Raw genomic sequence first — 17,140 nt, forward strand, 5'->3', positions numbered from 1 at the left:
TTGCACTGGGCATTGTAAGTAACCTAGAATGATTTAACATACAAAATGCTGCACCATTTTATGTACGTGACTGGCGGATCCATGGATTTTGTTGTCTTGGGGGCCCTGGGACCAACCCTTGGCGGGTGTCAAGGGACAACTGTAGAAGTTGTTCAGTGTTTCTGGAGCGCTGGTTATGTGTCGGGGCCTGTGCTAACCACACGGTCCGGATCCTCTCTCCCTCATAACCACCCCGTCAAGGCTGGGATGGCCTTGAGGCCCCGTGAGGTGGGGGCGGAGCTGGCTGTGCAGCCCAGGCCAGTCTCCCATCCTTGAGCAGACAGCACAGGCTTGCTGTTCCCATTCTTGCCACATTCTGGATAGTTCCACATTTTTCTTGAGTGTTAATGCGTGATGTGATTTGCTCCAATGCCAATATTCAATTCCTAGGGATGTTTTCGTGTCCTTTTTAAAAGTCCTATTTGAACTTAAAAGGTTCAGCCACCTCAAGTTGACATCTGGGTATTAGATGCTCTGATACTATGGGGGTGTATGGTCTCCTGGCTGTTGATGTGGTAACTTTCTCATAGGTGATTCATTGTCTGTGGTGTTAATCGTTTCCCCACAGTTGATCTGCCCCCATTAATTGGAACCCAACTGTCACCGTAACGCATAGGCTCTGTTTCTGGTTCTTGTCTCCCATTTGCCATTTCCTAGTGTAGCTACTCTTCTTCCGGCATCTCCTCTGTGAAGTGGGAGCGCTGAGTGTGGGCTCCTTGCCAGGGCACGTCAGATGAGGCGGGCAGACCTGGCAAGGGCAAGAATGGTCATTAAGCCTGCTACTCGGCCTCCTATTTCACTTAATGCAACTTTGCCTTTATTTCTCCTTTGAAGATTCTTCAAACTTCATGAGAGAAAATGTGAGCCTATCATCATGACTGTCCCCAGGAAGGTAAGTGCCCAGCTGTCACCTGACATGACAATCCATATTTTAAGAAGATTTTAAAAATCCCAGACCTTACCTAAGGCTTTCTCCACAATGTCTCGTGTAGTCTGACCTTTTCCAAGATGACCTGTACCCTGACACAGCGGGGCCGGAAGCAGCGCTGGAGGCAGAGGAGTGGTTCGAGGGGAGGAATGCAGATCCAATCCTCATCTCCCTGAAGCACGGGTACATTCCAGGCAAAAACAGGGACCTCAAGGTGGTCAAGAAGAACATTCTGGACAGCAAGCCCACGGCAAACAAGAAGTGTGACCTGATCAGTGTCCCCAAGAAGACTGCAGACATGGCTGGCGTGGTAAGGAGTGCAGGGCCTGGGGGTGCTGCCTGCGGGTCCTGGCCCTGCCAAACGCTCCTTCTGACCCTGGGCTTTGCAGGCACTGTCCCAACTGGACAGATAGGGTTCAGTAACAGTAACAGGCACTGTTTCTGGGAGCCTCCCTGGTCACATAACATTTCTGAGTTTGGCTCCTTGAGCTCTGCTTTTAACAATGATGAGGATAGAAGTCAGTCTGATCCCATCCCTGAGAGTGAACAGGGGTTGTTTTGTGTTTTTATTATAAACTATATTTCCCCAAACTGTTTACAGCCATCTCTGAGTTGGGTAGAAATGAAGCATGAGAGCATGGGTCCCAGATGCTAGGAGGTCTCTGGATGGAGGAAGTGGTGAGAGGCTTTAGAAGTTGCTGAATGTTCAGGTGACAGGATGCTCTGGAGTGAGTGGAACTTAGCTGCAGAGATGAGCTTGGGCATCTTGGCAAGTATTGTTTCAGTGGAGTGATGGGGAGCAGAGGCTGACGTGGAAGACCCGTGTGGCCACAGGAGGGCGCTGCTGCCCAGAGGGAGGGCGTGCAGGGGCAGAGGGGGTGGGGCGCCGGCAGGCTTCAGACTGGAGTTTTAGGGGCCAGAGGGGGTGGGGAGTTGTCAGTGAGGAGGTCATGGAAAGAAGAGGCCAGGTACCCTCAGGAGCTGTGTGTTGGCATTGTGACTTTGGGGGCTGCAAGGTTTCCAGAAGCACCAACTCCAGTAGGGAGAAGCTCAGACTCTTCAGGGATTTGGCTCAGGCTGCACAAGGGATTTAGTTCCCAAGAAGGACCCTCTCTCTAGGGGCTGATAGGAGCTCAGTAGCCCCAGGAAGGTCACACCTTACCCTGGTCACACAGTTAGTTACTCCTGCTGGAGTTGCCTGATAGGCGTGGTTGGGGTATAGGGCAGCCTTGTAGGAGTGGGCCTTTTCCTGCAGTTCAGCTGTATCCCCAAGTCTGACCAGGCAGTGCACAGGGCTGGGGCCAGGAGCAGTGCCTGACACGCTGTTGCTTTGCTGTGGGCGTCTCATGGGTGGGCCAGCATTCACTGCCACTTGCAAAAGAGAAGATCCCACGTCCACCCTGTCCATTCACCTGTGCTGACTTGGCTGCTTTTTAGTTACCCTCTTCCCTCCCTCCTTTTTTTCTTTCCTCAGCAAAATGAAGCCAAGTTGGATGAGATTTTAAAAGAGATCAAATCTATAAAAGACACAATCTGCAATCAAGATGAGCGTATTTCCAAGTTAGAACAGCAGATGGCGAAGATAGCAGCCTGAAGGTCACCCCACCCCCCACGGGAGCAGGAAGGAGCGCGAGGCTGGTGGTTGGTGTGGTCCCAGGGAGGGCGAAAGGGAGGCACTGCCATTGGAGACATTCCATTTCAGATTTGTCGACCAGCGATAGGCCACATTCCAGTAAGAACTCAATTCGTCTCCCAAATTTGCAGAAACAAAATGTGATTTAAAAGCCGAGCTTTTTACCAGAAAGCTTTTTTTTTTTTTGACGTTTTAAGTGTTACGTGACTTGTGAACTTCTAAAAGACAAAAGTGCTACTTTGAAAATCCCAGATATTCTGAATTTTAGAAAACCAACCAATTCCGATTCAGTGTCCTGCCCACGTACCTTTTATTATTATTATTTTTTTTACAAACAGGGACCAATGCCACGTTGCTTTTTATATTTCTTTCTTTTTTTTTTAAATGTTGCCAAAACCAAAAGTAGCTTTTTTTTTCTTTGTATTTTGCTACTTTGCAGTATTTGTGTGTGGGTTTTTTTTTTTTTTCCTTAATTTGAAAGGGATAGCACTGTATGTTTATAAACTAAATGAAGATAAGATATTATTTTGTATAAACGTTCATCTGAGAACAATCAGAGCAGTAGCCACATGGTGCTGACTTCTTTGCAGCACAAACCTGGTCATCTTCACGGCTCTACAAAAGGAAGACTTGAAAAATCACTTGGATTTGTATTCCCACCTCTCCTTCCATTGCATCTTCTGACCAAAACAAGCTCACAGCAAATCGTTTCCCTTCTCTTTTCTAGAAATTGGGTGGTTGTACCAAAATGGAATTTTGCTTCTTGGTTATCCTGTGCTTCAGATGATTATAATCTAACCTAAACTAGCATGTGTTTCTGCGGTTTTGTTACACACGTAGAACCTATTGCCTTCATCGCCTTGCTGTCCTGTTTCAGGTTTTGGTCAATACTTAACAAGGGTGCCAGGACAAGAAGCCACACATGCTATGGAGAGTTCCTCCTTGCTTACTGCAGCGGCTTGCCTGGCTTCTGAGTACCGGGGCAGGGGGCACAGACTAGGGGGCTTAGAGGGGAGCGCTGGCCCCACATGACCCTCTACTTTCCTGTGTGTCTGGTGTTGTCCCTGTCCCTGCACTGTGCTAGAGGAAGAAGTGCCACTGCCTGCCACCCCTGCCCCCTGCCTCACTCCTGCCTGTCCTTCCCTCTCCCTCAGGCCTGCAGGCAGTCCCCTCTCTCAGGGCTCCCCCAGCTTTTCCCTCCTGCTGTCTTTCAGTCCACACTGCACTCTGCTAAGTCAAGGCCAGAGGGTGCTGTTGAGGACTGAGACTGAGGAGAAGGGTCGAGGGGCAGCCATCTGCCACAGCTTTGGTGATATAGCAAGTCCCTGTGCACCATCCCCACAGACTAACCCACTCACCCCTGCAATTGCACCGAGGCTGGATCCAGGCACAGAGGCTGCTCAGACAGGGGCTGGACACTGAGCTCTGATGGCCTGCCCTGCTCCTGGGCTAGCTAGAACTTCTCTCCCTTTCCATTTTTTCCAAGTGCATGTCTTAGTAAACCAGATGGAGCCTCTGCTTTGGAAGGGCTGAGTGTCTGTGATGGAATGTGGATCATGTCATGGCATTGGCACCGTGGCGGGGATGCTTGCATGTGCTCATGCAGGGTCAGGGCGGGGAACCAGGCTGAGGCAGAGCACCGCGGCGGTGGGTTGGGACGCACGGCTGAGCTGGGGGCAGTGTCCACAAGCAGGTGTCATGTTCTCAATCCATCCTGGGGTTGCTTTCTCCACGGTTTCAGGGCGTCTGAATGTTTGGTGTGGTTTTGTGTGTGTGTGTGTGTGTGTGTGCGTGTGTGTGTTTTAAATGTTAAAGTGGATAATGAGATATAAAGAAAAGAGTAATTACAGTGACATATTCAAACCCGTACGTGTTCATCAACATCGTCTGCAGAGGACCTTCATTTTTAAGATTCAGGAATGCTCTAAGGTTCTGATATCGAATTAAGTAAACAAAATTATTGGTGGTGGTGGAGCACCATCAGGGATGTGGTTCAGAGAGAAGAGGAGGGCAAGGCAAGGTTGTCCTGACCTCAGTATGCAGCTTGTGGCTTGTTTAATGAACGATGCCCTGCCAGGCTCAGAGTTGGCGCCTGAAAGCTCTGTGGATTATCTTTCCTGTTTTGTCTTTTTTTTTTTTTTTTTTTTTTTTTAAGCCATGCTATATCAGAGGAGAACTAGTGAATGACTCCTAGATCGGCTCTTATAGAGCGGCCATCGTATTCTGTCAAAACACTTGCTTCCATTTTCAAAGATAAAAAAAAGTCATTGATTACAAAACAGTGTCCGTGTTTATTTCTCTCCTGTGCTGTCTTGGAGGCAGCATGCACCTCTGCCTGAAACAGCTCCTCTGACTCAGTGGAACCACCTCCCCGAGGGTAAGTACAGGCACATGTGGGGGCTCCCTCAACTCCGAAGATGGGACTGGTTCTCTCCTGCCTCCAACCTTTGCCAGGGCTGGATCTGAGGCAGATTCCTAGTCTTGTTGAGTCCTCTTTCTTTCTTTTTTTTTTCCTTTTTTTTTTTTTTTTTTTTTTTTTTTTTTGGCTTTTTAGGGCTGCACCTGTGGCATATGGAGGTTCCCAGGCTAGGGGTTGAATCCGAGAGCTGCAGCTGCCGACCTACACCATAGCCACAGCAACACCAGATCTGAGCCACATCTGCGACCTACACCACAGCTCTCAGCAATGCCAGATCCTTAACCCACTGAGCAAAGCCAAGGATCGAACTTGTGTCCTCATGGATCCTAGTCAGACTCATTTCCAATGAGCCACAACGGGAACTCTGCCCTCTTTCTTAGTTTGGAAGTAGTTGGAGACTTCTGTAGAGTTCAAGGAAGGGCGATATCTGTGTCTGGCCATACAAGGAGCCTCCTGCACAGCCACCATGGTTCCGACAACGGGCTAACACCCTTGGGATCAGGGCCTCGGAAAGCATCTCTTTCTTTGGTGGAAGCACAGCTCTTGGCTGTGATTTTGATTCCAGTAGAAGGTTTTCGGGGTGCTCTCCCAGCTTCCCTTTATGCATTGAAACATTGTCCTGTGACATCTCAATAATTGTGGGAAAGAATTTCCCGCTGCTTGCTCTTTCTAAATGTCTCTAAATATAATGACTGATTGGCCTCAAATACCCTCTCCTGAAGTTGCTGGAGTCTGTGAGAACGGCTGCCAGGTTCGTGGTCAGCCTGTCCGCGGTTGCAGGAAGTGGAAGTTGGTCAGTGCTGTCTGCAGCCCCTCAGTGCCCCCAGTCAGGGGGCAGACTCGTGGCACCGGGTGTTAATGCTCAGCCGTCTTGCTCCCTTGCCAGAAGACCAAAGGTCACCATGTTAGCCCCAGATGGTCAGCCAGGCCCCATCAAGGGAGAACTTCCATTTTTTTTAAAGGCTACTTCCCTTGCTGTATTTGGTGTTCTGTGTCCAGAAGAACTGTTGTTGGCTCTTAAGAATCTGTTAACTCTTCACTTTCTGCTGGCACATTCACATGCCTGAGGCTGCCACTGGGTCACAAATGTGAGTCATGGTCAAGAACACACACCTTTCCTTCTGCAGACCAGCAGCTGCACAGAGTTTGTTGATTTTTTCTTTTTCTTTTTCTTTTTTTTTTTTTTTTTTTTTTTGTAAGTCCTTCCCTCCACTCTGGAAGGGAGTGTATGCAGATTGGTACCCACCCTTGCTGAGGGCAGGTTGTCAGGGTATAGCAGAAGTTTCAGTTGTTCTTACCTAGGACTTTCCCCTTTGGGAATTTTGTCCCAAGGGTACTAATAGGAGGCATATTTGGGAATTGGAAGAGTGAAAATTAGTCTAGCAGGGTTGGATAATTACTAATCACTCCAGGATAGATTTTGTTCAGATGAACCCTTTTAGGAATGTGTGAATATACAATGTATATTTATATGTAAGATAGAGGCCACACATGATACTATGTGAAGGCAGCAGTTGTGGGTAAATTTTTTAAAAAATTCTTTTAAAGTATAGTTGATTTACAGTTATTAGTTTCAGGTGTACAGAAAAGTGATTCAGTTATGCATACACATATATCCGTTCTTCAGATTCTTTTCCCAGATAAGTAATTACAAAATACTAAGTGGAGTTCCCAGAAGGTCCTTGTTGTTTATTTTGTATTTAGTAGTGTGTATATGTTAATCCCAAACTCCTAATTTATCCCTCCCCACCATAACCTTTCCCCTTTGGTAACTATAAATTTGATTTCAAGATCTGTGAGTCTGTTTCTGTTTTGTAAATAAGTTCATTTGTATCTTTTTTAGATTCCACATATAAGTAATGTATGATATTTGTCTTTCTCTTCGCTTAGTATGATAATCTCTAGGTCTATCCATGGGGTAACTTTTAAATTGACTTTTAGACTTTCCTATAGATGTCTTTATTCCCAGAAAGAAGTTATTAAAACTAATGTATGGGGGATAATAGATAACATTACATTAAAGCAGGCACCATGAATCAGTGGTGGGAAAGGAAATGATATGACATTAAGTGGCTGTGGGAGCAGGGACTCCTTAGCGCCAGCCACACCAGTGTCCATGCTTATTAATGGGGTGGATAGTTAAATGAAAGGAAACTTTTTTCTTTTCAAATTTAGAAGAAAAAAGTCCCTTTTAATCTACACTTCAGACTGGGGAAAAGATTTAAATCTCAAGGCAATGGAATAAATCACAAAGGAAAAGATAACTGGCTACATAAAAATCAAATCGCATATTCAATATGTTTGAGAAAGGAAAGCCAGGAATTCCCTTGTGGTGCAGCAGTTAAGGATCCAGCATTGTCACTGCAGTGGCTTGGGTCACTGCTATCGTGCAGGTTCAATCCCCAGCCAGGGAACTTCCATATGCCACAGGTTTGGCCAAAAAAGGAAGGCCGTGGAAACCAGGAAATAGGTTTTCAACCACTATAGTATGGGATAATATATTTTAGTGTGCTTAATCTCAGTTCTTGATGCCATCTCTGTTTCACCTCCCCAGTAGGGTGTGTCCAGTTTTAAGTCTGAGAGAGACTCAGTGTGCAGAAGCAACATTTCTCATCCCATCCCCCAGGCATATGGTCCCCCAGCAACTGGTTTAACAAACTTAGAAGTGGAAGGAGTTTATTAGGACACATCAGCCATAGTGTGTTTGCAAGTTTCTGGAATGGAGAAGTGGAGAGAGAGAAGTTACTCCAGATCCAAAGATCCTCAAGTATTAGGTGGCCACCATGCTTGGTAGACGGGTTGCAACATTGGGCAAGGTGTGTTGAGAGAGGCTAGTGGTATCTCTGAGATTCAGTGCAGTTTCACATTATTGCGTGGAAATGAAACTGGGAGAGAAAGTTGATTTCAGAGCCCAAGTTCATGAATGGGGGGGGGGGGGAGTGTTAGCATGAGAAAGCCAGCTCCTGTGACAAAGAGCAGTGCTGATCCTGCTTCCCGAGGGAGCTGGGGTCAAAGGACCAGAGGTTAATCTCAAGCACTCAACTCAGGTGGTTGGGAGGCTGTTGAAAAAGCAGGTGAACAGATCTGTTACCAAAACCATTAGGTGCTGAGTTTGGGGGGTTTTTTGTTTTTGTTTTTGACTGGAGGCTCCCTGATGCTGATCTGAAAGACTAAATGTGTATTTTTGGAAAGGATGACGTGGTGGCTTTGGAGCAGCACTGGGGAGAAATGATTCAGAGAGAGGCCCAGCAGACGACTGGGGGTATCAGGGAAAGCTTTGGGTTGAAAGGGACGGGCAGTCAGTGTCTGAAAGGAGCAGAGCAAGGAGCTCCTCCAATGTCAGGTGCTCTGCACTTCACATATGAAGGACATACCTTCCCCAACTTCACAGCCAACTAGTGCAGGTGGTGCAGGTATAAAAGAGGCCACACACGATCTTGGGGACCCTGAGGTGCTGCAGAAGCTCAGGGGCAGGGCAGCCCTTGCCTTCATTATAGCCCTGCTGTCTCCTTACTCATTTCTAAATCACTACCACTCTCCCCCACCCCCCGGCCCACGGTTCCATTCTTCTTGGCATTCACTGGGGTAGACAGTTTTATTGTGAGATCATAAAGAACCTGAAGAACATCATAGTGGGGCAGATGAGCAAGTGCCCAGCCAGGAAAGGTGTTTGGACTGAAGCTCAGTACTCTGAGGGTTGAGAAATCATCCATCAGGTTTTTAGCAACAAAATCCAAAGTTTGGGGCTCTAGTGACAAGGTCTGAGAACTGGGAAGTTGCCCCATAGATACAGGAAGTTGTTGCAGGTTCATTTCAGTGCCAAGATGATACTTAGGTTGTAGAAGGCAGATAGAGCACCTCATGGTTCACAAGCTGCCACCCTCCACTGCACTTCCCAGAGTGACAAGTGAGTTCTTACCACCCTGGCCAGTTTCTACTGGGGCAATGTGTTAAAATACCACGAGAGACCTCAAGGTGGAGTTTCCCATATAGGCATCTGAGCACCTGCCAGAAGCACCCCACCTCCTTGTAGAATGACTGGACCATTGTTTGAACAGCCTTGTCACTGTTTCCTCTACCCACACCCATCTGTTCCCCTTTTTGGTTCCAGAGTGATGGTGTTTTTTAGAACAGAATCTTTATAGATCGATCAGGGAGACATACATGGTTCCCCTCTTGTTTCCAGCTCTTAAGCTTCCTGTATGCCACTCCCCCTTGACTGACCCCCATCTCACCGCCCATAAGCAGGCTGTCCATCACTCACATTAGCTCTGGCTTCGAAATACGTCTGTATTCCAGCTGCTGCTCACATAGCCACTGTAACCCTGCCAGTTCATTCCCCCCGTCATCTCTGATAGGAACCGAGTTTCAAATTGTGTTGTCCAGAGAAACAGAACTAGTAAAGTGTGCATATATATGGCGAGAGACTCATAAGGAATGAGCTCACAAGAGTTTTGGAGGCCAAGTCCCAGTGTCTCCCATCAGCAAACTGGAGACCTGGGAGAGCCAGTGTTTCAGTTTGGATCCAAAGGCAGTGAAAAACCGGTAGCCGTCAGCCAAAGAGTTCCCTCTTGCTCCACCTTTTTGTTCTTGTTTGATCTTCAGCTGGTTTGGTGAGGCCCACTCACATTGGGGAGGGCCATCTGCTTTCCCCATTTCACCAGTTCAGATGTAAAGCTCACCCAGAAACACCCTCACAGACACACCCAGAATGATTGACACCCACCTAAACCTGGGTACCCTGTGGCCCGGGCAAGTTGACACTTAAAAGTTAACTATCACATTTTCCAAACCCAGCTTCCTGTTGTCTCCTGCTTTAGTCTGCTCTCAACACAGCAGCCAGGGTAACCTTTTAAAGTATTAAGGCAGGGGTGGGCAAAGGAAGGCCTGAGGGCCAAATCCAGCCTGTTGGAAATTTATGTATAGCCCAGATGCTAAGAAGAGTTTTTCCATTTTTAAATGACTGAGGAAAAAAAGAACAATGACAACTAAAAATTTTATCAAATCCAAGTTTTAGTGTCCATAAATATTGGAACACAGTGCTGCCCATCCATTTAAACAGCATCTAGGGCTGCTTTACTCCACACCCTTAAGAGTTGAGTTGAGTAGATGCAGCAGAAAAAACAAAACCTAAAATATTTATAAGCAAGCCCTTTAAGAAGAAACTGGCTGACTCCCGTATTTAGACTCACAACCCTCCATGGCGTTTCATCCCACTCAGAACAAAAGCTGTAAGATCCTTCCAGTAAGTTGAAACTGGCCCTGCCACCTTCCTGACCTCTCCTGATGTTGACTTGTGGTCAGGGGGCCTTCTGCCTCTGAGCTTTCACAGGTGCAGTTCTTCCCCCACCCCCAGTATCTGCAGGGCTCATAACACCTGCTACCACCAACTCTGTCAGCTCATTGAGTTTCTGTCTCTGCCAGATTGAATGAAGACAGGAACAGGAACTTGATTCTGTGGTATCCCTAGAATCACATATTGTGTGAATATTTGTTGAATGCATGAATTGAAAATATAAGCATTATCTGAGATAGGGGATACCTATTGGATTATCAGCATGACTGTACTTTGCTCCCAGAATATGACTCTCCCCTGTCCACCCCTGGTTGGGCTAATGAGCCGACTGCCTTCAGTGGTGTCAAATCTGGGATTTTCAGGGAGTTCCTGTTATGGTTTGGTGGGTTAAGAACCCAATATAGTGTCTGTAAGGATACAGGTTCAATCCCTGGCCTCTCTCAGTGTGTTAAGGATCCGGTGCTGCTGCAAGCTACAGTGTAGGTCATAGATGCAACTCAGATCTGGCGTGGCTGTGGCTGTGGTGTAGGCCAGCAGCTGCAGCTAGGATTCAACCCCTAGCCCAGGAACTTCCATATGCCACGGGTACAGCCCTAAAAAAAAAGTGGGGATTTTCAAAGGCCTGGGATTTAGGGATGCAGGGAGCAAGGAGGCAGGGCAGGTGGGCAGTGATGGAGAAGGGGCTCTGGGTCCCTTCTGTTCCCTAAGTCCATTCCTGAGGTTCAGCTGCATTTCTGACTTTAAATTCCATGAAGTACCCCAGGAATACTAAACTGGTTTGTGTTGTTTGCAACCAATACTCCATCATGCAGCTCTGGCTCTCCCTACCTAATCAGAGTCCTTTGAGATCTGAGGCCCAGAGTGCATCTCTGTACCTTTAGGGCCAAATCCAGGCCCAGTGCTTGGGGTGGCTTAAACGCATTGATTTCTTCAGCTGCTACACTCCTAAGGAAAACCACCGAGCCTGGAGGACCTTTCTCTCATCTTTTTTTGGGGGGTGGGGGGAGTCTCGGTGTACAGTGGCTTAGTCTGGGATCTCAGTTCCCAGACCAGGGATTGAACCTGGGCTGTGGTGGTGAAAGCATCAAATCCTAACCACTAGACCACCAGGGAACTCCCTGGAGCACCTTTCTAGATTAGATTGCTATCCGGCCTTCCAGGTCTGGGACCAGCTCCTGTGCCAGCCACTGAACGGCCTAAGCTGACCCAGTGAGCCTTGGAGAGCCCTTGTTCCCTCTGGGGCCTGACTCACTCTGCAGACTCCCATCCCAGAAGCCAGCTCCTGGGGCTGCCCAGAGTGGAGGCTAGAGTTGGACAGAACATGGTGTCCTGGCCATGGTCAGTTCCAGAGTGGCCAGTTTCCTCTTCAGATATTCATATTAGTGAATGGCAGCCAGTGAGCCCTTCCTTGTATCAGAGAGGGTGTGGAGGGAGGGGGTGGGGAGGCCAGGCATTTGGATGTGGTTCCCCCTTCTCTCCAGAGCTGGGTTTTTTTCATCAGAATGTCTCTGTTCTCTATTTTATGAGAACTTTGCTTTCACTTGAATAAAGCGTCCTGTGGTGGGTCAGTTTGAAAAATGCTGCACCAGCAGCTGACCTCCTGCTAGAGAAGCCACAGGCTTTGTGGTCTTTCCAACTTGGGCTGAGATCCACCTGGGCCCTTTCCTGAGCCCCCACTTCTTAGGAGGCAGAATGGCCACTTGGGGAAAATGGCCCATTTTCCTATGGTTTTTCCCATTTTCAGGGAAATGGGCATAGGGTCATAAAGGAAGTGGACCTCTTGTGGGGGAGGGACTGCAGTGAGTGAGTCCCCAGCAGATTACAAAGATGACGATCAGATTTCAGCTACCCCTATCCTGTTGGGTACAATCCTTGCCCATCCACATATTTCCAGAATTCCACAAGCATTTCTTTTCTTTTCTTTTTTTCTTTCTTATTTTTCTCAGTAACTGACCACCTTATGTCAGTAAATACAGGCTGAAGCTAAGCTCTGCTGGCTTTGGGTACCTAATGCTTCCTCTCTTTGTCTCCATGGTATTAAGTTGCATAAGAACTGTTCCCCACCCCAACCCCCCACCCAAAAGCAACTAAGGAGCCAAATGCTCCTTATAGGCACCAAATGGCCTTTGGCTGCACCAGCCAAGCCATACAAGCAGTGCTAAGGCCACGGGGATGGGGGGCCTGCCGTCCTGCTGTCAACTCCAGCCCGTGGCAGCTGCAATCACTCTCATCCATGAGCTGACGGAAGCATGACCGCATTTAGCACACAGACGATCATTTAGGAAAGTCCATGGATGAGGAAGTTGCACAGTGTTTGGATATTAAATCCTTAGTTACCCAAGTGGAGGCACAAGGAGCCACGCCTTTCACTTTCGGATGGGGCTCTTCCAGCAGTAACAGGCTTAAGTTAAGTTCCAGGACCACATTTTTCCCAAAAGGCCTTGGTTCCCAGGCAAGAGCTCCACTGGACTCAGAGAGAGAAAGGAGAAATTAATGCCCACTGGCTTTGCTGGTTGTAATTCCTGCTGCGCATGCCAGCCACTTGCATTGTGTTAGCAGCAGGAAGCATTGCATCCCCTTAGACCAATCATAGCTGGCAAAGCCAGCTGGGAGAAGCTGGGGTAACTCATACGCTTAGTCAACAAACATTTATCGTGATTGCATGTAGGCTCTGTAATCAGCCACCCTGGGTTCAAACCCTGGCTCTGCCACTTACTAGCTGGGTGACCTTAGGCAAGTTACTTAAATCTTGCTGGGCTTTGGTTTTATCATCTATAAAAGGGGAATACTAATAGTACCTCCCTCACAAGGCAATTGTGATGATGAAACAAATTGATGTATATCAGGAGCCTAGCAAGTTGGCTGGCATAAAGGAGCACCTGATAAATATTAGCAGTTTTTATTCCTATGTGCCAGGCACAGTGCTTGGCCCAGGAGGTGCCACAGTGAACAAAACAGACAAAGTTTTCTCCTGGAGCTTCCAGGGAAATAGACATTTATCAGGTACTGCCATGCACACTGGGGAAGGGCACAGCGTTCTGGATGCTAGGTTGGGGCAGGGTGGTCAGGACAGGCTTTTCCTGAGGAGGGTGCACGCAAATTGGGTATGAAGAGTGAGGAGGGGGTTAACCAAGGGATGACCAGTAAAGACTGCTCCAGAGACCTTAACTTGCTCCACAAGAGAACTATTTTTTTTTCTCTCTCTTTAGGGCTGCCTTCCATATAGAGATTCCCAGACTAGGGTTCCAATTGGAGCGACAGCTGCTGGCCTATGCCACAGCCACAACAACGCAGGGTCTGAGCCTCGCAGTATCTGAACCTACACCACAGTTCACAAAAAAGCCAGATCCTTAACCCACTGAGCAAGGCCAGGGATCAAACCCACAACCTCATGCTTCCTAGTTGGATTGGTTTCCGCTGCACCACGAGGGAATTTCCAAGAGAACTAATTTTTGATAAATTAAAACACCAACATGTATTTCACTTTCTTTTTTTAATTTTTTTTTTTGGTCTTTTGTTTTTTTTAGGGCCACACTCATGGCATATGGAGGTTCCCAGGCTAGGGGTCGAATCGTAGCTACAGCTGCCAGCCTGCACCACAGCCACAGCAACACTGGATCTGAGCCACATATGTGACCTACACCACAGCTTTCGGCAATGCCAGATCCTTATCCCACTGAGCAAGGCCAGGGGTCAAACCCGCATAGTCATGGGCACTATGTTGGGTTCTTGACCTGCTGAGCCACAATGGCAACTCCTTTTTAAAAATTTTTTAAATTAAAGTATAGTTGATTTGGCAGAGCTTCTGTGCCTGCCCGCTTGCATCTCTCACAAGCGTCCTGTTGTAATAAATCTATTTCTTGCCTAACATAAATAAAATAATATAGTTGATTTACAATGTTGTGTTAATTTCTGCTGTACAGCAAAGTGATTCAGTTATACACATATATAATTATCTTTTAAAATATTATTTTCCATTATGATTTATCATAGGGCAGTATAGAAGTTCCCATCGTGGCTCAGTGGTTAACGAATCCGACTAGGAACCATGAGGTTGCAGGTTTGATCCCTGGCCTTGCTCAGTGGTTTAGGGATCCAGCGTTGCCGTGAGCTTTGGTGTAGGTCGCAGACGCGGCTCAGATCCCATGTTGCTATCGCTCTGGCGTAGGCCTGCAGCTACAGCTCCGATTCGACCCCTAACCTGGGAACTTCCATATGCCGTGGGAGTGGCCCTAGAAAAGGCAAAAAGACAAAAATAAATAAGTTAATAAATATTATAGGACAGTATAGCTTTCTGTGTTAGACAGTAGGACCTTGTTTTTATACATTTTTATACCCCGGTTTTCCACCCAATAAGGTGGGAGTGCTTTATAAGCATTCAACATAAATATGACTTTTAATCCTGCATCTTATTCCATCAAGGAACAGATTTCCATGGTATGGGACTTGTATGTTTCTTCCCAATATTTCTCTTACATGAAATATTGCTTCGACCTCTGTAGGCATTGTGGGTTCTGCTTGTAGCAGTGGAAACCTGCTCATTTTGAATGCTTTCCTCTTACAGGTGTTTAGGGGACCATGAGCTGTGCTTTTACTGTGTGCTTCACACAGATGCCATGAACCTGTATCCCCTTAGCAATGTTTGCTCCTCTACAAGGCAGCTCTTGCAGTGCAAGTCTTACCTTGAAGTAGCTTACCTGCTGCTAATTTACTTCCTTCCCCTTACATAGAGCACTTGCTGCTATAGAGAAGATTCATCAGCCCTCAGATTTGCAGCCGGCACCATCACAGGCCAGGGGTAGAGATGGAGGGCTTTTTTCTGGCTGCCTAAACCTGGCTCTGTCACTTACTCTGTGTGACCTTGGACACCGTACAGCCTTGCTTCCTCACCCCCAAGACTGCCCTGAGCATATGAGCTGATAGAGGTACCACATCTGGTGCATGGCAGAGGCTGGGAAAATGTTAAGCATTTGTGTTAAGAGGAGAGAAACTGAGGCTCCAGAGAAGTGACTGCCCCTAGTCTTGTGAGTTGTCTCCTCCAGGCCGCTGCTCCTCGATGGTTTTCCAAGTTTGTAGGTGGTGGGGGTAGGGCATGAGGAACTCGGTCTGCGTCTGGGGCAGAATTATCGTTTCCCCGGGCTGAGCCCAACTCTTCTGAGAAAGAGCTTGTGGCTCCATGGGGGCCAGGGAGGAAAGGAGACTTCTAAGAGCATGGGGCTCTGCATTTGCTTGCCCTGGACCCCCACCCCCACCCCTAGTCAGTCCCCCTACCCCAGTGCCGCAGGTGGGGCCAACAGCACCCCATTCAGAATTGAACAAATGACCAACCCCCCTGACCTTGTGGCCTGGGAGGGACTGGTCCCCACTCTAGGATGACCAATTCTTTCCAGTTTGCCCAGGGCTGACCCAGTTGTAGCATGGAAGTCTGGCATCCCAGGAGCCCCCTCCATCCCAGGCAGGCTAGGATGGTTGGTCACCCTCTGTGTAAACTGTCCACCCAGAGCCAGACCCTCACTGGGTCTTTCCTGCTGCAAAGTTGGGGCTGCTCCTGTGGCCAAAATCTCAGCTGCCCCTGTACACTGATGAATGCAGAGACAGGAGTTCTTGTCGTGGCTCAGTGGTTAACGAAGGATCCAGCATTGCTATGAGCTGTGGTGTAGGTTGCAGATACGGCTCGGATCCTGTGTTTCTGTGGCTCTGGAGTAGGCCGGTGGCTACGGCTCTGATTCGACCCCTAGCCTGGGAATCTCCATATGCTGCGGGAGCGGCCCAAGAAATTGCAAAAAGACAAAAAGACAAAAAAAAAAAAAAAAAAAGAAATGCAGAGACAGAGTTGGGAGGAAACAGAAAAACGAGCTTTAATTACCAGGAAAAGAGGAAACACAGCAGGCTAGTACCTCAAGGACTGTGGTAAGGAGTGGTAAGGAGGAGTGGTAAGGAGTCTTAAAAGTGTTTGAGGAGCAGGGCGTGGTCAGCTCCTGGACATTTTCCTGATTGGCTGGTGGTGCGGTCATTGGGAGTCAGCTTCATCGACCTTCTGGTTCCAAAGATCTGGGGTCTACATGCTTGTGGGCAGCTTGCTGTTAACTTCTTCCACCTGATGGGATTTTCAGCACCTGCAAAAGAGCTCCAAGGACCTGGCTCAAAATATTATCTATAGTCCTTGAGGAAGATCTAAATGTCCTTGACTTTGCTGAATGGCTAAACTATTATTACTCTGTCTTGTGTGACTGTTTTCCTTTTTTCTATATTTTCTCACTTCGCTGATTAAATGGATTCTTTGACAAAAAGGCAGGCAGGGGACAGGAGTAGGGGTCCTGCTTGGTTATACTCCCCTTTCCACCCACAGGTAGGCACTTGGCCCCCTGGGATTTCCCTCGGAGCCGCCCTCCTGCCCCTTAGCATCCTCCCCAATTCTTGGAGAACCTTCTGTCTTTGGAAGCTTCCTATTTTACAGATAGAGAACTGAGACCTGGTGGGGAAGGTACGCCAGACACACAGGTCCCTGACTCCTGGGCAGTACTCTGCCCGTGACCTCTGTGTCCTTGGTACCTGGCCGTCGGCTTCACACCTGTGGTCTGGTGATAGGCTCTGACAAAAAAAAAAAAAAAAAAAAACCCACAACCCCTGTGCAGGGCAGGGTGTGAACCTCCTCCTGCACATTACCTGAGCCCCACCTTGTGCAAAGCCACAGGCCAGACCTTGGGAGACGGCCCTTCTTCCTTGTGTTCCTCCAGAGTCTGTGTGTTGGCAGGCGTCTCTGCCTGGCCAGTCTATGCCTTCTCTTCAGATGCTGAAGCCTCCTGGGCCCAGCCCATCCCCACC

General features: G+C 48.0%; 1 protein-coding gene across 2 annotated transcripts in view; it reads left to right on the plus strand.

Moving 5' to 3' along the window:
• The window catches only part of CORO1C (coronin 1C), an 83,815-nt gene extending 78,936 nt beyond the window's left edge, over positions 1-4,879 (plus strand). For both annotated transcript variants that reach the window (XM_005670752.4, XM_001929345.7), the window contains exons 9-11: positions 874-931; positions 1,032-1,277; positions 2,442-4,879. In XM_005670752.4, the coding sequence (XP_005670809.3) occupies positions 874-931; positions 1,032-1,277; positions 2,442-2,561 (424 nt within the window). In that variant the 3' untranslated portion in view covers positions 2,562-4,879. The remainder of the gene's footprint in view (positions 1-873; positions 932-1,031; positions 1,278-2,441) is intronic.
• Positions 4,880-17,140: the final 12,261 nt, after the last annotated feature.

Source organism: Sus scrofa, chromosome 14 (genome assembly GCF_054392235.1).
Source record: "Sus scrofa isolate SSC_HxYL_T2T_F1_AM1 chromosome 14, Sscrofa_HxYL_maternal_Yorkshire_Landrace_v2.0, whole genome shotgun sequence".
Classification (NCBI taxonomy): Eukaryota; Metazoa; Chordata; class Mammalia; order Artiodactyla; family Suidae; genus Sus; species Sus scrofa.